Genomic DNA, 21,283 nt, shown 5'->3' with positions numbered 1-21,283 from the left:
CACGCAATCATATAAAACCTGCCTCTTGTACTAAAAATTACAAGGAAAAAAAAGAGAAAATGTGACAATGTGTTGTCACTCTGGATGGTAGGCTGGCGGATAATTCTTTTCTTTCTACTTTACATTCCATAAATTTTCTCTGTTTTTTGTTATGTTTATGATCAGGAAAAGAAAAACAAGAAGCTTTATTAAAAAAAATACGTGGGGTGCTTGGGTGGCATAGTCGTTTAAGGATCTAACTCTTGATTTCAGCTTCGGTAGTGATCTTTGGGTCATGAGATCAAGCCCCACAATGAGCCCCATGTCAGGCTCCGCACTGAGCATGGAGTCTGCTTGAGACTCTCACCCTCTTCCTTTGCCCCTTCCGCCTGTACACACACATACATACACACACACTCTCTCTCTCTCACTGAAATAAATGGATAAATCTTTTTTAAAAATCATTTTAAAATGTGTAATAGGGCAGCCTGGGTGGCTCAGTGGTTTAGTGACGCCTTTAGCCCAGGGCCTGATCCTGGAGACCTGGGATCGAGTCCCGTGTCGGGCTCCCTGCATGGAGCCTGCTTTTCCCTCTGCCTGTGTCTCTGCCTCTCTCTGTGTGTGTGTGTCTCTCATGAATGAATAAAAAAAAAAAAAAAATCTTAAAAAAAATGTGTAATTCTCTCTCTTTTAAAATCAGGTGTAGGTTTACAATAATCAGAAACAATTTTTAAAAAATAAAATTTATTTATTTGAGAGAGGGAAATAGCACAAGAGCATGAGCAGGAGGCAGGGCAGAGGGAGAAGTAGACTCCCCCATTGAGCAGGGAGCTCAACGTGGGGCTCAATCCCAGAACCCTGGGATCATGACCTAAGCCAAAGGTAGATCCTTAACCTGCTGAGCCACCCAGATGCCCCCAGAAACAAGCTATAAACATTTTTCATTTTTTAGTGATTTTATCTGAAACTTGTTTCCTTCCTCCCCAGGTCACCCATCCCTCTGGCCAGTCTCCCACCTGCAGATGTTGTCAATGGCAATGTCTCGGAGCTGCTCATACATGGAGGGTTGGCTCTTCTTTCCCGACATGACATTCAGGGTTGACTCAGAATGCTCGTTGGTTACACTGATTTTTATATCATTGCCGGCGACTAAATGTAAAAATTTAAGCATGTATCTGGTTAAGCCTGTCACTTCCTATCCCCGTGTCCATAATTCAAAACCAAAACAATATGCTGATGATTTTTAGTTTATAAAACAATCCTCTAAAATGATTTGACCAAATATTTCAGAGAACAGAAAGGATGAAATAAACACATTTAAATAAAAGGAAGAATATTTAGTTTGCAAAGTGATAAATGGGTAACATAGCAATTTCTTAAGAAATGGTTTGAAAGTCCTGATGAACATCTACAGGTACCCAGCCCTGAGGATGAGGTGTGGTCCTGTCCCTAAGGGTTATCTAGCTAATGTGCACAAAACCAGTAAAGGGGGGGGGGGGGGCGGTGGTGAATGTGAGAGTAGGAGCTTTAGAGCCACAGAGACCCCTCCTTATCCCAGGGTCCAGTGAAAAGTCACCTGCTTGGAGGTTGGGTTTCTTCATCTGAAAGGAGAGGATAAGCACCCACCTTCACAGGACTGACCAAGTTGAATGAGCAATACAACATTAGAGTCGCAGCAGGAAACAGGCATCGATGAATGTTAATGATTACAGGTGACCAGATTTGCTCTAAGCCCATGTCCTTGTCATAGTTTATTTTTTATTTTAAAAAATTTATTTATTTATTTATGATAGTCACAGAGAGAGAGAGGCAGAGACATAGGCAGAGGGAGAAGCAGGCTCCATGCACCGGGAGCCCGACGTGGGATTCGATCCCAGGTCTCCAGGATCGCGCCCTGGGCCAAAGGCAGGCGCCAAACTGCTGCGCCACCCAGGGATCCCCATGTCCTTGTCATAGAAACATGATAATACACTCATGAGGCAGGGATAGGGACTAGCTGAGATCAAGCATGGAGAGCTCCTGGCCCAGTGTCCAGGATATGTCAGACTCATGCTTTAGATTGTCTCCATGATAGCAGGAGCCAAAAACAAAGAGAAAGTGAGACTAGAAGGCCCCTCAGTGGTGGCAGGAGTATATGCCAGGGGAAGGCGGAGAAAGGAAAGAACTGGAGCCCAGAGGGCAGTCATGTAGAGAAAGCCATGAGGCAAGGTATAAAGGAGGAATGTGCCCAAGTACAGGGCAAGGTGCACAGCCCAGCCACAACTTCTCAGTCATAAAAACCATAGTGGGCTCGCATACAAGGTTATGTGGTCCTTTTCTTGGAGCCTGAGGGGCACATAGGATTTAGGAGCTGGAGAAGTGGCCTTGGGTACAGCCATCCATTACCTGTATGGTACTGACTGTGGCACTTATAAAGCTTCACCAGCACGGGGGACGGGACAACCAGGAAGTCCCGAAGAGATGGCGTCACCGAATGCACCACCACCGGGAACCTCTCACACAGGCGGCCCAGACCCTGCAACACACCATCAACCCGTTACATAACAAGGGTTGTAGTCAGTTGAGCAGGCTGTCTTATAGCAGTAAGACTCATAACCTTTCAGATACATGAGTGTGACCAGAAACTTCCAAGGTCAAAACTCTCAGGGCTACTTTGCTCATGGGGCAGAAAAAGACAGGAAAGGAGGGTGGTAGAGACTCTGTTCAGCCTATTGGGAGATACATTGCTAAAGCATGTCCATTTCTTTTGGAAGCAAAGTTAGAGGAGAAAGGGTAAACAACATGATTTTTGAACAAGGGCAGATATGGTTACTGGGATTGGTATCTTGGCAAGAGTCTCTGGGATCAGAGACTGTAGATATCAAGTGTCCTCAGCACTTTTGCCTGAGGCCTTGAGAATGGCCTCTAGATACAGGGAGGCCTCTCCACAAAGGAGGACTCAGCTGGACCTGGAAATCACAGAAATCCCTGGCTCACTGTCAGCAGTAGCCCCCCACTCATTGTTGAACTGTGTCCACAACAAGCTCTAGCTCAAGTTCCTAAAGACAACCGGTCAGATTGCCCCTGGCATGCCAACCAGGGCCTAATGATAAAACAAGAAGATTGCCCTGGTGGATGGGCTCAAAGCCTTGCCAGTGTCAGTGGGACTGACCTGCAGACAGCAGATAAGCAAGGGCAAATGAGCAATGATGACTTTGCTGGATGTCTTAGATTGCAGCTTCTCAGAGAGCTTGATGCAAAGATTCTCTGCACCTAAATTCAAAATGAGAGGAGGGTATGGACAATTAGTGAAGGCCAATATTTATAAAATATTGTTCACCAATTAATCATAAAATTAAATGCCCAGAGGCCTACTTTTTGCAGGCTTTATTAATCATGGGTGGTTGGTTATACCAGAAAGTATTTATAGGCAGGCATCCTTAACTGAAACTTCCTATCTTCTCCATTTCTGCTGTTGAGAAAACACCATTCTACGCAGTGTGTGACTGCTTTCTCCTCTCTACTGGCCCTGAGCCTCTCATCCGCAGTCTGCTACATGCTTCCCATTCTGCTGTTCACCCTAGACAAGCACCTTTTCCTCCAGCATGGAGCTCCTACTTTTCCACATAAATGCCTAAAGAACCATCAAGAAGCAGTGGAAAGAACACACAGGCCCTGTGGCTTTGACTATAACCTCCTCCCATGTCCAGTTTCCTCAACCTCAGGACAGGATACCAGACACTTAGGGCACGGTAGGGCCTAATGCTCACCCTGCTCGTCCTTCACAGCCCAAACCATGAGGTCCACACAGGCAGCATTTGCCTGGCAGCGCAGCTTGAGGGGGCTCAGCTCATTGTGGATCCGGTCTGCATCATGCAGAATCTTCTGAAGCTCCCCCTGGCTGGTGTTGAACTGCTCCAGCACAAAATCATGGATCTCCTTCACAAAGGAGGTTGGGAGGTCTGTAGGAAAGACAGCAGGCATTACAGGTGGAAACAAAACCACTAAAAGTCAGGCAACAGCTCTATGGTTTCTTTCACTCTAACAGAAACCCAAGAGGATTGGGTCTGCTGCTGGCTCCTTTGGTTTTAATATGCCCGCTGCAGAAGCATCTGGGTGGCTCAGCTGGGTAAGCATCTGACTCTTGATCTTGGCTCAGGTCATGATCTCAGGGTCCTGAGATTGAGCCCCTGCTTAAGACTCTCTCTCTCCCCCTTTGCCCCTCCCCTCCCCACTCAAACACGCATTCTCTCTCTCTCAAAAAAAAAAAAAAAAAAAAAAGAGTGCCCACCAAGAAGAATTTGGATAGGTTATGCTGGCTGTCAGCACATACGCCACCGGACACTCAGGAGAAATAACCATTTCCCAGGGAAGTGAGAGCCATGCTATGTTTTAAGCAGTCCATAAACTAAAACCTGAATGTATGAAACACAGAAACTGGGATGTACCATTGCTGGAACTGGTCCAACCAATAAGGAGAAATACTTTAGTGATTTTTTTTTTTTTAATGTAAAGGTTGTTGGTTGCCAGCTAAGGGGAAAAACTGGTTGTAGCCTAAAGAAGAGAATTCCTTGGCTACAGGGCTGTACCTATGGGGCACCCAGAGTCCGTAGCTTCTTCAAACTCTCATATTTGGGGTCTGGAAAAATCAGGAGAATCCCTGTGAGGGGCACAAGTCAGAAGAGCCACATGTGGCTCAGGTAGGGAAAGAAGCCTGGGGCCCCTGAAGGTCAGGCTGGGCAGGGCTGTCCCTTCCACCCTCCTTTGTGAATCCAACACTTGCTGGGTCACCAGCCAGACTTAGATTCCCAGGAGCCCCTGGAGCCGAATTAGGAAAACAGCTAACTAGATTCAGTACTTCTGCTTGACAAAACACTACACTGTCATCAAAACTTATGTTGATGGAGAACATTCTGTAACATAATGCACGAAACAGGTTTTAAAAATGCACAAAAGGGAAAATGGAAGGAAAGGCTAAATTTGTGTGTGTGCATGTGCTAGACTACTAAGCTATTTTCTGAGTTAAAAGATCAGCGCCTTATTTTCTTAAACTTTTTGAAATGTCTAAAATAGAATGTTTTTTTAAATTAAAAAAAATAGAATGCTTAATTATATACACGATTGGGTGATCTGGACAAAATAACACAGCCCTGTCACAAAACCTCCTAAGGAAATAAACCCACCAAAGGAGCCATCATTGATAGTATTAGGTGTGCAGAATCATGGGCAGATTTTTTTTTCTTATTTGCTTTCCTCCCCAAATTTTAGTAATGGGACCATGTTACTTGCGTGTTTTTAAGTGGTCCCGGCAGAAAGGAAGCAGACTTGCAGCAGTGGCCTGGAACCCAGTATCACCGCAGTCACAGCAGGCACAAACTATCCTTACCTTTCATGTAGTACAGAGTGTCACGCAGCATCTTGAACATGGCCACATACAGAGGGTCGCTGAATGTAGTGTAGTAGAGATCAGCGTTAGGGTTGGCCTGTGAGGGAGGAGAGGCACGTGACCACCCACGGAAACTCTCTGGACCTTCCTTTGGCTTCTAGGGTGAGGCCTGCTGAGTATTATATTCCCGATGGAGCGTTATAGAGAGTGATATGACCATTTATCATGATTCCCCACTTGGAACACCTGAATTACTCTCCTCTGTCTCTTAAGCATCAGGCAAAGAAAATAAAACACTTAGACTGTCCAGAGTTGCCTGTGGGGGGCCAGCACCTGCATCTTCCAAACTGGTTTCTCCATGTGTTGTTCTAATGGGAAGAACCACCTTCCTCTCACAGAAAACTCACCATCTTTGGTGAGTCTTACAGGAACTAGAGGAAGAGAAAGACAGCCAAGAAGCCATCAAACCATTGTAAGGTGATCGATTTAAAAAAGCCACCACAGAGCAAGCTCTCAGCTGGCAGTTGTGCGGTTACTATGGTGACCAGGCTGAAAATTCACTGATGACCCTGTCATTCTAGCCCCCATTTACAAACTCTTCCTGTTCTCTCCATGCACATGCTCACATCAGGCTGATAGGATGGTGCCCCGAAGGGCTGTACCTCTATCACGCTGGCTACGACTGCATCCAAGGATTTGAGAACAGGCTCCTCAACAATCTTCTTCACCTATGAGGGAAACAAGATCTCATGAGGCCGCTGATGAACACAGTAAGAGACAGGAATGCGAGCTCCTTCTACTAAAGAACAAATCGTGTTGACAGATAAAAACCACATAACAAACAACCTCATGTGACGAAAAACACGATGGAAATGGTAGGCCAACAATATATACTTATTGTGGCTCCACATCAAACTATAACACAAAAAAATGTCCTTAATTCTGTCATCACTTGGAATTTGTTTTCCTACCCTTGATTGGAATAACCTAAAAACTGGAAAGGAACCAACTCCCTCAAACTTGCTGACATTAGATTTCCATTTAAAGGATGTGAAAGTGTTCTGATTCCAGACATCACTGACAATTCACCCAAACCTCCTCCCAGACATCAGGGACACCTTCACAGCCAGTTCTCGACCCTGATGACTCCTCTTCCTTCTGCAGGCCTGGTGCACCAGCTCTTCAGAACCTGCCTAAGTACTCAGAATGCAGCATAGGTCCTAAATTTCTAACAGAAGCACCTACTTCCACCCTTTCTCTGTAATAGCATTTAGTAGAGGAATGAATTGTTCTGTCAATTGCAGAACCTCCTGATAAAACCGCCTGCCATCCTAACTATAGTACTTTAAGAAACTGAGTTTCATAAAAAAAAAAAAAAAAAAAAAAAAAAAAAAAAAAAACTGACTTTCAAAACATATAGACAATGATAAACAACAAGCCAGGAGAAGAAATGAAAAATTGCCTAGAAGAAAAGCTAACCTTGAGAAGTTAAAATATACTGGAAAAAATAACTGTCTCTACAAAGAGTATAAAACATGCAGCCTTCAATTGGGATTTCTGATATGATAGGAGGAAGAGCCACCTGACCATCTGAGAAGGCCACCCAGGCCAGTGTTCTGTCTGGGACACTAACAGGGAGGAGCAGTTTAGGGAGAGTTTTCCTCCTTGAGGGCAACTTCAAAAACATTGTAGGCTATTTAGTAATTCATCGTGGCTCTAATCTAATCAATTATTGGCAATGTTTTAATGTCTTTTTTTTAAAGTAGGCTCCATGCCCAGTATGGACCCCAAGTTGGGGCTTCAACTCACGAGCCTGAGATCAAGACCTGAGCTGAGATCAAGGGTTGAGACTTCAACTGACTGAGCCACCCAGGCACACCTGCTCTAATGTCTTAATACATCTTCAGCCCAAAGCCATCCTCTTTGAGTGATTCCTGTTCACATTCTACACTGAGGGAGACCCTCTCATTCTTTCCAAAGAAAAAAGTCTTATTTTTAGAGTCTATCCCTGATAATGTCTTTAGTCTATCCACTTGAATCTGTCTCAGAGGAATTCACCTCAATCATATCACCTTCAGAGTCCCTGGATCAAAGATCCATCTATTTCAGGACTGGGACAATGGCACCAATGTCTTCTCTGGCATCACCTCAGAGGTCATCCCAAGGTACCCAAATATGAAAAATTTATTTTTGTATTGATCTAAAAATATCAGCCCATGAGAAGAAGACAGGTGCAATAGGAACTAGACTTGGAGTCAGATTCCCTGGGCTGAGCCCCAGGCCTGCTCTTTGTTGATGGATTCTTGATGTATTTGGCACTGATTGCCCTACCTCCAAATGCCTCTCCCACAAGTGCTATAAGGATTCAACAAAAACATTGCACAAACAACTCCAAGAATGTTACTCTCCTTCCTTCTTCCATTGAAAATTTATGACTTCTAAGTTATATTCTGAAATACTAAAAAACTCTTAGTTTTTCTTTCGGAAAAAAAGAACCAAAACCAGGCTTGGGTATCTGGGTGGCTCAGTTGGTTAAGCATCTGACCTCTTGATTTGGCTCAGATCTCGATCTCAGGCTTGTGAGACTGAGCCCCATGTTGGGCTCTATGCTTAGCGCGGAGTCGCTTGAGATTCCTTCTCCTTCTCCTTCTGCCCCTCCCACTTGTGCTGATTTACTCTCTCTCTCACTCTCCCTCTTTAAAATAAATAAATCTTTAAAAAGATGCCCTCCTGGGGGGTTATTCTGTATGTTGGTAAATTGAACACCAATAAAAAATAAATTTAAAAAAATGTCAAAAAAAAAAAAGATGCCCTCAAAAAAAAATTAATAAATAAAATAAAAAGATGCCCTCTCTCCCTCTGATCCTCCCCAACCACTCACCACTCTCTTAAAAAACAAAACAAAACAAAACAAAACATGTTTATACCAATAGCAATTTTACTGATTGAAGTAACACAGGGCTTATTTAGCCACCAATGCTTTCCTTACCAAGTTTAAGAGTTCTCGGAGCATTTCTAGTGGAATATTGAACTCCTTATAGGTGATGCCATTGAAAAGAGGAGAAACTGAGAAGCTGGAACTTATGGTGGAGAAGTAGTAATCGGGCTCCAGGGCACTCCCATCAGGTAAGTAAGAGACTGGCAGGGAAAAAACCAGAAAGTCAGCTACAGTCATACACGATCAGGATACTTCCTCAAGCTGACTCCCTCAATAACTAACAAAGGCATAGATTTTGCTTTGTTTATACTCCAATTCTATGTTTTTTAACGAACAAGGCTGGATTTCAAATCCTTGGAGAGTGATGCCTCTCATGGGAGCATTTCACATCAAAGTTCAGATATAATCATGTCCTAGTATCTTCAACACAGTCTAATAACGTGGGAAGAAAAAAAAAGTATTACATCATTTTAAAGGTGGACAGATGTAAAAGTTTCAGGTCCACAGGATTCCAAGATATTTTCCCACCAAAACAGAAAATGCATATTATTAGATGTTTCAAAATCAGAACAAAAATAAAGTCAATCACCCAACACTTATGAATAAATATGAACCCCAAAAGCCTATAATTACTTGAAAATCCATTATTAGAAATCTATGATGAGACTATGACTAGAAAATAAGTTTGTAATATTTCTCTATTAAATAGTGATAATTAACAATCCATTAAAAAACAAATAATAGGGCAGCCCCGGTGGCTCAGCGGTTTAGCACCATCTGCAGCCCAGGGCGTGATCCTGGAGACCCAGGATCAAGTCCCACGTCAGGCTCCCTGCATGGAGCCTGCTTCTGCCTCTGCCTGTGTCTCTGCCTCTCTCTCTCTCTCTCTCTCTCGTGAATAAATAAATAAAAATCTTAAAAAAAAAAGAATTTTATTACTTTCTGAAGACCTGTGGCACAGAAAAAGCAGAGAGCTGAGTTTAGTCTTGATTGTGTCAAAGCTGTGTGCAGTTCTATGATGCTAGTGATGCTCTGTTGACCTAACTAAAGGGAAATGGATCCCATGAGAACAAATAGGCAACATACAACAGAGAATAGTCAATAATATTGAGAGCAATTGAGACACTGGAGGCCAACATCATAAATGACCTCTGAAGGAAGGAATGAATGAGGAAAGAGTGAGAACAAAGCTGGTTTAAAGCAAGTAGGTAGGGAAGAAGGTAAGGAGTGTGTGTATGTGTCAAATATGTGTAAATATACATACTTACACAAATAAATGTATTTATTCCTTTTTTTAAAGATTTTATTTATTTATTCATGAGAGACAGAGAGAGAGAGAGAGAGAGAGGCAGAGACACAGGCAGAGGGAGAAGCAGGCTCCATGCAGGGAGCCCGATGTGGGACTCGATCCCAGGTCTCCAGGATGAGGCCCTGGGCCGAAGGTGGTGCTAAACCGCTGAGCCACCCAGGCTGCACGTATTTATTTTTTGCTATTCATAAGTGCTAGATACATACATACACACATAATGAAATATTTGCCTTACGAAAGGAGATTTTGCTATTTGTTATAACATGGATGAACCTAGAGGACATTGTGGTAAGTGAAATAAGCCAGACATGGACAAAAAATAAGTCCATGATCTCACTTGTATGTGGACACTTAAAAAAAGTCGAATACGTGGGACCAGAGAGGTGAGCAATTGTCACCAGAGAGCAGGGAGATGGGAGAAATGGGCAGATGTTGGTCAAAGGGTATAAAGTTGTAGTTAAGTAAGATGAATAAGTCTAGAGATCTAATGTATAGCATGATGATGATAGTTAATAATATGGCATCAAATACTGGAAAGTTGCTAAAAGGGTACATTTCAGGTGCTATCCATGCATTAAAAAAAAAAAAAAAGTAACCATAAGGAAAAGGATGTGATTGGAGTCATCATTTCACCACCACCACATACATACATATACGTATATCAAATCTTTGTGTTGTATACCTAAAATATATACAAATTTATTTTTTTAAATAATAAAAATTAAAAAGAAGATAGGTTTGAAAAAAAAACAAAAACAAAAAAAAAAAAAAAGATAGGTTTGTGGTTAGAGGGCATCTCCCAGATAGATGCTATGAAATAGGAATTAAGCCCTGCGTGGCAGAGTCAGCGTGGGGGGCAGAGATACAGGCAGAAGACAAGAACGGCAGAGTCAAGGATCTAAGATTTGGGATTCATACAGGGAAGGAGTCATTTAAAGTTTTTAAGGTAGAAATGATTTGTGCTTTTAAGAAATAACTCTTTAAAAACATTCTTACAAAGGCACGTGGGTGGCTCAGTGGTTGAGCATCTGCCTTTGGCTCAGGTCATGATCCTGGGGTCCCAGTATAAAGTCCCACATCAGGCTCCCCGTAAGGAGCCTGTTTCTCCCTCTGCCTGTGTCCCTGCCTCTTTCTGTGTCTCTCATGAATAAATAAAATCTTAAAAAAAAAAGAGTACTACTCATATCATTATTATGTTTTTTAAAAATATTATTTTTGGGACACCTGGGTGGATCAGTGGATCAGTGGTTAAGCGTCTGCCTTTTGCTCAGTCCCACATCAGACACCCTGTGGGAAGCCTACTTCTCCCTCTGCCTGTGTCTCTGCCTCTCTCTCTGTCTCTCATGAATAAATAAATAAAAAATCTAAAAAAAAAAATTATTTAAATACCTAATGACTTTAAGACAAAAAAGAGCCAGCCCACCATTATTACTTTCACTGAAAACCAGTGCTTTCATAGGTTAATTTTATTAAAATCCTGATAATAGGTACATGAGGATCTGTATATTATTTTCTGTACTTTTCTCCACATTTGAAATATTTTAAAATTAAATTTTAAGAAGTTTAAACAGAAATAGAAAATAAATGCTTTCTATAAATAAATAAATAAATAAATAAATAAATAAATAAATAAAAGCTTGTCTCTCTAAATGCATGACAATAGTGTTATTAATAGCATTTAAAAAATTTTTTTTTTTTACAAAACAAGAAGTCACAGTGATGTAAAACATCTGCTCTCCAAGTACCAGGTCAATATTCCTGTCAGAAAGGTGAAGCCCACCTTCAAAGTAGTGAAAAGCAGATCCTCCAGGGGAACTGGGAGGGGGCATTCCACGTTCAGGGCTGACCTGAAACACAAAACCACCTTACAGATTAGAAAAGGCCAGTTAAACTTCAGTCAGTTTTGCTTTAGACAAGATTCTCAGGCAGCCCCGGTAGCTCAGCGCCACCTTCAGCCCAGGGCATGATCCTGGGGACCTAGGATCGAGTCCTATGTCGGGCTCCCTGTATGGAGCCTGCTTCTCCCTCTGCCTGTGTCTCTGCCTCTCTCTCTTTCTCTTTCTTTCATGTCTCTCATGAACAAATAAATAAAATCTTTTAAAAAAAGAAAAAAAAAGACAAGATTCTCTCTGTCAGCCCAATGTGTATACCTCTAGTCCTGGTTTGTGCCTTACCTCCTCCATGAAGCCCACCTTAGCTAAGTGTTCTCTACTGTATACCATATCCCTAAATTCTTCATGTCTAGCTATATATTTTATGCTTCATTACTGAGGTGAATTATTCTTAGCATTTGGTGTCTTTAGCTTGTCTCAATGAGTCAACTATATACTTAAAGGGCATCAACTATCTCCCACTCAGAATAGAGCTTTGCACCCAACTGCTACAAAATAAATACTTCAGACTAGGAGATGAAATCACTTATAAATCTCAAAAGGCCAAAGTAAGCCTTTGTATTACAGAGAATTTCAGTGAGAACCTTTTCTGTTTCGTGAGTTTCCTTGAACAGGACACCAGTGGGATTTTCTTCGAGTGAACACTTAACAAGACCTGACCTCTCTGCCTGTGGCCCAGGCTTAAAGCCCCACCTGAGAGATGCTAGACACGCTGCTGGTCTTCCTCTTCAGGGTGCCCTCCTGACACACCGTCAGCAGATTGCTGGGGAGGATGGAGCGGAAGTCATTGAAGGATCGCCTCCGTACACCTTCAAGCTCCTCAGGGACTCGGAGGGAATGAGGAGGGACTTTGGGGAACAGTTTTGAAAGGAGAGACTCTTCTGTGTTGCTGTAACGGCCAAACGCTCGTGAGATTCCTATCAGGCACGGGATCGCGTATTTGCAAAGGTATTCTAGAAGACAAAGTGAAAATGTTCCGATACCAGAACGTTCCCTGAGAGAGAGCTGTGCTGCACCAGCTTGTAATACTGGTTGACATCTCATAACCTACCCCCTAGCAAATATGAGGGGTCAGAACAAGTCACATCAATAGGTCAGCCCCAAGGGCTGACATGAACCACAACTTTGGACTACATCCCTGTTGTACACAGCTGTTCTCTTTGGGAGGTCTCAATCTATGCATAGTATACCCAAATCAGTAACACAGGAAAATCCTGTTATCAGGCAACTCTACTATATTTAAACAATATAATTCTTCCTCCTGGGATTATGTTGGTAGCCGTACACTAGAGGCAGTCAAGCATGTTATAGGTAAAGAAACTGAGGCCCAGAAAGTGTGAGGTGACTTGACTTAGGTCATCTGGCATTCAGGTAGTAGGCAGAGCTGTGGTCATGACCCCCTTGTGGCTGCTTAACTAACACGCAATGAAGGCAAACTAATATAGGAAGGTTTCACCCATCCGGTACACAAATAGTGAAGCACAAAAAAGAAGACTGGGAAAAGCAAGGGGAAAAAAGTATTCACAAAGCCATTAAGGAGGAAAAAAAAGCCTTAGATCTATAATTGTACCTTTTTCTTGAATCTCCAAGGCCTGGCACATTCCCAAAAGGACATGCAAAACCTGCAAAAGTGCTTCTAAAATCTGTAATAGCCAAGGAAACAGAAAAGATAAACTTATAAACAAAATCAGAGAAGTATCACAAAATTCATTCAGAATTAGAAGGAGCTTTAGACATTATCTTGTCCAAACCCAGGTCTGATACATAAGTCCCCAAATGATAGCTTGACAGCTGTGCCAAATGGCCAATTGGCTGAACTTCCAGGGACAGAAACCAGCCCTCCTGGGTTGGTCCAGAGTGCCTCCTAACTCTGGCCAATATTGTCCTCTGGAGCTTGTGACCCCTGGCTCTTAGAGCCACTCCTTTCTCCATATTCTAGAAACGGGTATTAGGCCCCCAAAGCTCTTTTCATGGCAAATATCCCCAGTTGTTTTAATCTATTCCTTAGGTTTACATATCCTTTATGACGCTGAGTGCCTGCTTCTGATTTCACAGCAGTCCCATGTTTCATAAACAGTATCGAATTGTGCTGCTCAGGAAAATACATTAATATTCCAGGGATGTTGGAAACCACCCTAAGTAATCACCACACTCAAAACAGATTCTAGACTTCCATGTACATGACATCAGCTTATCGGCAGCCACTTCACTCTGCTGGCTCAATGAGCTTACCGATACAAAAAAGACTTGAGGGATCCCTGGGTGGCGCAGCGGTTTAGCGCCTGCCTTTGGCCCAGGGCGTGATCCTGGAGACCCGGGATCGAATCCCATGTCGGGCTCCCGGTGCATGGAGCCTGCTTCTCCCTCTGCCTGTGTCTCTGCCTCTCTCTCTCTCTCTGTGTGTGACTATCATAAATAAATAAAAATTAAAAAAAAATTAAAAAAAAAAAGACTTGAATCTTTTTTATGCCTCTACTGATGCTGCTGGTATTTTTTGCCTGTCATTGATTCCTACCAAAGCTCAGGGGCTTAGCTGAACTTAGGCCAGTTCATCATACTGGCCTCTGATTCCCAGTGTTGTGTCATCTAAAAACGAAACCATCTTGTTTTCTGAATCTTCATTGATGGCCCTGGCTCCTTTTGCTTCAATGGTAGGGGGATAGACTAAGGGAGGCTTCTGCTGGGCTGGCACACCTGTCACCCTCTGGGGTGGTCCTTCAGGCAGCTCCACAAAATTTCTAAATTATTTTGGTCCTCGGCCCATATTCCAGATCCAGGATGTCACGAGGGGTGTTTGTCTAATGCTTTGATGAAGATCAACTAGACTACATCTACCTTATTTTCCCTCACTACCAGTCTTGGAAACCCCAGGCAAAGAGAAAAGAATAAAACTGGCCTCCTATGACATTTTCCTAATCAAGGTAAATTTCTGACATTTTGCTAATGTTAAATGATGCTGAATAACATATGAAGACTTGAAAAGCGAGACTTTCTCCATTTTGTGCATTAAAGTTAGGCCATCATCTTTAGTACTGACGTTTTGATAAATTTTATAGAAGAGCCCTTAACTTATAGCTTGCTAACTTCTGAAATAATGATATACAATTCTAATATATCTAGTTATCTCTTTGGCCAACCTTCAAATAAAGAAACTAAACTAAGAAAGAAGGATGGAAAAGACTGTTAATGGCAGAAATACTGACAGCAGAATTTATAGTTTGGTTAAGGAGAGAAATTTTAAAAATTAAAAAACAGATACAAGAATTCAAAAGCACAGCTAGCTGGGAATGTTTAACATATAGACAGGCAACCATGCCTTCCTTGGCAGGAACTGAGGATAGCGGCATATACAAACTGATTTTCAAAATAAAACATGTGACTAAGAAAAAGTTGAGGTTATGACTGTATTCTTTGTTTAAAGAGGAAAAGAGTACAGAAGCATTTACGTAACATTTCAACAAAATAAACTAAAACTAAAAAAATCTGGGCACTTAAAATCTGGGTGTAATTTCAACTACCTAGATAATTCCCTTCTATGAATGACTTCAATCCCCAGTGGGGGGATCCCTGGGTGGCGCAGCGGTTTAGCGCCTGCCTTTGGCTCAGGGCGTGATCCTGGAGACCCAGGATCAAATCCCACATCAGGCTCCCAGTGCATGGAGCCTGCTTCTCCCTCTGCCTGTGTCTCTGCCTCTCTCTCTCTCTCTCTGTGACTATCGTAAAAAAAAAAAAAAAAAAAAAAAAATCCCCAGCGGAGTGAAGCCTGGGTGGCTCAGCAGTCTGGCGCCTGCCTTCCACCCAGGGCATGATCCTGGAGACCCAGGATCAAGTCCCATGTCAGGCTCCCTGCATGAAGCCTGCTTTTCTCTCTCTCTGCCTCTCTCTGCCTGTGTCTCTGCCTCTCTCTCTGTATCTCTCATTAATAAATAAATAAAATCTTTAAAAAAAAAAATCCCCAATGGAGAGTCAGGAAAGTGAGCTGCATCTGCTTTTTGCTGCTTACCTCACAGGGCTATGGGGAAAGCTGGATGAGACAAGAATCAAGAGGTTACTGGGTAACCTGGAAAGTACTACAAGTAAGTACTGAACATTTCTTAGGTATGTTTGTACAAAAAAAATCAACCAAAACAACCCAATCACTTCAAAATTTTTTTACTCTTTTCGTTACTTTGGGACTCTTTTTGATTGCAGAGAAATGCACTCCAGTTCACCACACACTTACCTCATCCCTAAGTGAGGGGTCCCTATAAGCCACATCAGACAGCAAAGTGACCAAGCAGAAGCTGAAGCTCTCTGCAACTGGAAGGGTGGCTGGAAGGCACACAGACACAAGTCAGATCATTACCACTGAGACACAGGGCCACACCTCCGGGCCACCTGATTCACTAAGTCCCCTCTCTCACAGCGCCTGCCAACGGACCAGTCTACAGGGATGGCTGTTATCAATGAAGTGAACCTCCAAAGAAGAGATACGGGCCCAACAGGTTTCCTAAGAAATACGCCTAACTTTTCTTTTAATAAAATGTTTTGGTTCAATAAACTTAAATATTTCTGAGCCAATTTATAGTTTGAGATTATAGTTTCTCCCCACATTGACAGACTCTATTTTTTTATTCCTGATCTAAATTTCTACCCAGGGTGAGAAGCCAATCCTAATAGAGTAGAAGAGATGGTACATGGAGGCTAACTGTCAAATACCAATTACTACTTTAAATTAAATATTTATATTTCTTTTTTGCTTTATTTTGACAAACGGAGAAAACTCTAATAAGAACTTCCAAAGATTTACTGCTCTATTCCTAATAGGTTTTTAAGCCCTTCCACTACCAATCTCCTCATGGGGAGGTTCTCAGGAGCATGGCTTCAAGGTTGGGAAGGGATCACTGAACCTAAAAGACCAAAGCTTCTATGGCGTGCACTTTAAAAATGTCAGAATCACTGCTGTGTAAGTCCCATCGCTATTGAATATTTAATCAATTTTGAATGTTGAATATTTAACCAAGAATAGAGACCTATCCACTATTTTATGATCTATTCATAGTACATGGCAGAAGACTGTTACATGTTTACATTTGTATCTATGATTTTAAAATGCAGCTCTAGGTCCTTTGTAAACTTGAGTGTGATCAGAATCACCTGGAGGCTTGTTAAAATGCAGACTGCCAGCTTTTCCTAGCCCTAGAGTTCTAATTCAGAAGCTCTGATGTGGGAACCAAGAATCTGCATTTCTGACAAGTTGCCTGGTGACACTGATGCTGCTGGTCCTGGATGGACTTTGAGAACTAATCCTCTAGAATTTAAAAAGCATAAATCATACTGCCTTAATAAAAAAATAAAAGAATGACATGTTACCAGCTAAGTGGAAATTTATTTATCTCTAACAATGTTTCATATAGTGCTAAAAACTTTCACCCTGATGAGGAGTTCACATACATAGAAGTGATACTTGTTTTGAAAGAAAAGAAAACAGAATCAATCTACTGATACTCTACTTCTCCCCAAATTAAGTGGTGGACAGAAATGTTTGACTTTTTAGCAATGCTTTCTATTTCATCTGTAGTCCTTTAGGGTGGGAGGATGGGCAAAATAGGGAAAGGGGATTAAAAGGTACAAATTTCCAGCTCTAAAACAAAGAAGGCATAGGGACAGAATGCACAACATAGGGAATATTGGTGACAGACTGACAGACGGTAACTAGATTTATCATTATGATCATTTTGTAAGGTGTATAAACTTCCAATCGCTATGTTGTATGTCTGGAACTAATATAATATTGTGTGTCAGCTACATTTCAATAAAAAAATTATAGTCCTTTAAATTCCAGGATACATGCATAATTTGGGATCTGCCAGTTTTAGCCACAGTAGGTTACCAGAAATGATGAAACCCAAAGGACAAGAGAACAGCATGAGAACAGCAAAACCCATCTTTAGCAAGCTGAGCCCACCCAACAAATTAGGGTCATGCCACCAATGAAAATGACAAGGGCCTTCTCTATAGGCACCAACCTGCTGCTATATCCGAAAGTGGGCCTCAGGCCTCACAGAGGGAGATTACAAGAAAACTTTGGTTTTCAGGGTCCTGATCTCTAAAGCTCTAATGATCTCTAAATAAGTTCCAAACAGATGTTGGAGTCTTGGGTTAATCAATAAATGAGAACATTAGTTTTACAAGTGCTTATTATTAGCACAATGCCTGGCACACAGTGGACTTACATATCATTTTTAAAGGTATAAAATTTAATTAAAACTCAACAACAGCAACAAAATGATAAACTATTTATAGTGAACATGGTGTTCAAGTCTTGGACATTCATCTCACCCTTCCTTTTTCAGCAGCAGCAATATAATTTGGAGAACTGGATTCACTTCAGGAGTAAGCCTATTCATCTAAGGGCTCAGGGATGGGCAAGGGACCCAATTCTGGCAAAAAGACATGAGAAAAGGTTCCTAAAGGTCTCCAAGTTCCTGCTCACTCCCAAAGTGCAATGCAAAGCCAGTTTTCTCAGCCTGGCCCTCACACCCCCCCCCTCAGCCAAAGGCTCTAGACAACAATGAGTAAGCACAGCCCACGCTACCACAGGCAGACAGCTATCTCAAAGCCAAGGGTGGAACAAACTCGAAACATTGTACTGACACATTATTATGATTAAACACTTGATCCTACAGACTGTGGGCATGCATGCTCTTCCCTGAATTCAGAGAAAACGTACAAAATTACCTCTGCCTTTCCGAGCTGTGCTTTCTTCTACCCAATACACTTTTGGAAGACCTTTAAGCAGTCGAAGAAGGTAAGGAACCACAGAATCTTTGTGCTTAAAAACAAAACAAAACAAAAAAATTATGTTCAATACAACGTGTGGCTGGTAGCTTTTTAGTACTAAGCCCAAAGTAAAGCATACACATCCTAATCATCTCAAAGATGGATGTTCGCATGACATAGCACCATTCCTGTTTCCATGTGGCAGCAGCAGGTGGCACCCAGAGGTTATTCTATCAGCCTGAAGCAAAGGTGCTAAGGAAGGGCTAAAACCCACCCTTCTGCTGCTGGCTAAATGTTCAACCTGGCTCTGGCCTCCTCTGGGGACTCGGCCCCCATGATGGCCTCTCCAGAAGAAGGTACATGTGCACACACTCTTAAAACTGCCTTCAGTAAGGCAGCCCTGGTGGCTCAGCGGTTTAGCGCCGCCTTCAGTCCAGGGTGCAACCCACACATCCCGGGACCCGGGATCAAGCTCCACGTCGGGCTTCCTGCGTGGAGCCTGCTTCTCCCTCTGCCTGTGTCTCTGCCTCTCTCTCATTCTGTGTCTCTATGAATAAATAAAATTTAAAAATGTTAAAAAAAAAAAAAACGCCTTCAGTAAAAGTGTCAGAGAGCCCACAAACCCTTCACTGGGCCCCAGGATCAGATCCTCTACACTGAGGGAAGCTCACAGCCACAAGTTTCTTTCTTTCTTTCTTTCTTTTTTTTATTTATGATAGTCACAGAGAGAGAGAGAGGCAGAGACATAGGCAGAAGAAGCAGGCTCCATGCACCGGGAGCCTGATGTGGGATTCGATCCCGGGTCTCCAGGATCGCACCCTGGGCCAAAGGCAGGCGCCAAACTGCTGCGCCACCCAGGGATCCCAGCCACAGGTTTCTAAACTTGGTGATGCTTCTGTTATTCATGGCCCTTGTCCTCTTTCTTTTTTGTTTTAATTTTCTGTTACATGTTTCCTTTTGCTTTTCTCAAATTGATCAACAGACTTTATAGCCATCATTAGCCAATACAAAAACTACTTTCTTCTAGTTTCCAAACTAGCCAGTTGACATGTAACTGTAATCTTCCATGATTGGCTCTTTTGGTTGTTTCACTAGTGACATTGAAAACATGGCTCCAAATTCTGTGACACTTCTTCCACGGAAAGGTGGAGCCATATTCACCTCTCCTGGAAAACGAGCTGCCTTACTGACTTGCTTCTGGTGTTTTTAAAAGTACAGTTGACTCTTGAACAACACAGGTCTGAAGTACATCTGGTTCATTTATATATGAACTTTTTTTTTTACAGTACTATAAATGTATTTTCTCTTCCTTATGGTCTTCTTAATAACATTTTCTTTTCTCTAGCTTACTTTATTGTTTTTCGTAAGGCTTCTGGTCAGCAGTAGGCTATTAGTAGCTAAGTTTTGGGGGAATCAAAAGTTATACGTGGATATTCAACTGCACAGGGGATAGGTGCCCCTAAACCCTATGTTGTTCAAAGGTCAACTGTAGGGGGATCCCTGGGTAGCTCAGTGGTTTAGCGCCTGCCTTCGGCCTAGGGCGTGATCCTGGAGTCCCGGAATCAAGTCCTGGTTCGAGCTCCCTGCATGGAGCCTGCTTCTCCCTCTGCCTGTGTCTCTGCCTCTCTGTGTGTGTGTCTTTCATGAATAAATTAAAAAAAAAAAAAAAAACAACTTTAAAACAAAAAAACAAAAACAAACTGTAGTTTTTTGTTTTTCAAAAACAACTATAGTTTAAGAAACTGACCTCCCAGGTTAAAGAAGGCAGTGCAGCATCCATCTGCCTTTTTCTCAGGACATATATCCTTGGGACCCAGACATTACATTGTGACAAAGTGACACAGGCCAGGCCACATGGAGATGTCATGTACCTAGGAGTGCTCTGGCTGAGAGCCCTAGCTTAGGTCCCAGCCAAGAGCCAGGATCAACCCACACACGTGCATGAACAAGACTTCAGGTGATTCCAGCCCCTAGCCTTCAAGCCACTTGAGGTGACACTGAATGGAGCAGAGACAGTGACTCTTTTGTGCTCAGTCTAAATTGCAGATCCATGAGAAAAAAACCCAAAACAATAACCAACCTGTTGTATTAAGCCACCAAATTTTGGGGTAGTTTGTTACACCACAACAGATAACCACAACAAATAGAGAACTTTCTTTAGCAAAAACAAAACATTTCCTCCAAATCAGCTAAAGGAGCTGGCTACATCTGTCCAGGATCCCAATGTACAAAACTCTGAAGGATATGTAAGGCATGGCTCCCTACAGAGAAAGTGACCCCAGGTGTTCTCTCCTGTATAGCCCTTTATGGCTTTTATACATGTAGTAAACTACTTCTGCTACTCTGGCCACAGCTGCTGCCAGGGCAGCACAGTGACTGCACATGGAGGCCAGGACCACAGCCCATCCTGGATGGAGGCGGGGAACATCAACACCCGGTGAACCAAGAGAAAGCTGGTCCCTAGGGCTCAGGGCTCAGAGGGCTGGTGAAGACTGATGGGCTGCTCTCCTGATGTCGGGGAAGCCAATGGCTTCCTGGAAGCAATGGCAGACTACATGGCTCAGGGAACATAAGTTGCTACCCCAGGTCCTGCCAATCCTGACCAAGAACCCAAATTATACCACCAAAGGTAATTTGTATTTGTCTCTTCCTTGCCACCCTAAAAAACCTACCACAAATATTAGGAACTTACAGATAAATTTATTAAGTAATATGTTTGCCAGATATTTTCGATTATACATATTTGAATAGGAGTTCCTCATATAGATTATTTTAAAAATTATTTTCCTCCCTTTATATTTAAATTTATTTATTTATTTTAAAAGATTTTATTTATCTTTTTGACAAAGATAGGGAGAGCCAGAGACCACAAGTGGGGGGAATGGCAGAGGGAGACAGAGAAATAGACTTCTGGCCGAGCAGGGAGTGCGATACAGTGCTCTATCCCAGGACCCCAGGATCATGACCAGAGCCAAGGGCAGATGCTTAACTGATGGAGCCACACAGGCACCCCTTTATATTTAAATTTAAATAGGACT

At 42.4% G+C, this 21,283-nt stretch overlaps 1 protein-coding gene across 1 annotated transcript in view; it reads right to left on the bottom strand.

The window, feature by feature from the left end:
* PI4KA (phosphatidylinositol 4-kinase alpha) overlaps positions 1 to 21,283 on the bottom strand; it is a 118,311-nt gene that overhangs the window by 74,791 nt on the left and 22,237 nt on the right. The window contains exons 3-14 of the mRNA XM_035706280.2: positions 18,204 to 18,297; positions 15,706 to 15,794; positions 13,054 to 13,126; positions 12,177 to 12,436; positions 11,372 to 11,438; positions 8,334 to 8,482; positions 6,007 to 6,072; positions 5,345 to 5,441; positions 3,729 to 3,920; positions 3,131 to 3,231; positions 2,365 to 2,494; positions 996 to 1,128 (exon numbers count right to left, since the gene is read on the bottom strand). Coding sequence (XP_035562173.1) covers positions 996 to 1,128; positions 2,365 to 2,494; positions 3,131 to 3,231; positions 3,729 to 3,920; positions 5,345 to 5,441; positions 6,007 to 6,072; positions 8,334 to 8,482; positions 11,372 to 11,438; positions 12,177 to 12,436; positions 13,054 to 13,126; positions 15,706 to 15,794; positions 18,204 to 18,297 — 1,451 coding nt within the window. The remainder of the gene's footprint in view (positions 1 to 995; positions 1,129 to 2,364; positions 2,495 to 3,130; positions 3,232 to 3,728; positions 3,921 to 5,344; positions 5,442 to 6,006; positions 6,073 to 8,333; positions 8,483 to 11,371; positions 11,439 to 12,176; positions 12,437 to 13,053; positions 13,127 to 15,705; positions 15,795 to 18,203; positions 18,298 to 21,283) is intronic.

This window comes from Canis lupus, chromosome 26 (assembly GCF_003254725.2).
Source record: "Canis lupus dingo isolate Sandy chromosome 26, ASM325472v2, whole genome shotgun sequence".
Classification (NCBI taxonomy): domain Eukaryota; kingdom Metazoa; phylum Chordata; class Mammalia; order Carnivora; family Canidae; genus Canis; species Canis lupus.
Note: the sequence above shows the minus strand (reverse complement) of the source record. Positions and strands in the feature narration are given on the sequence as shown.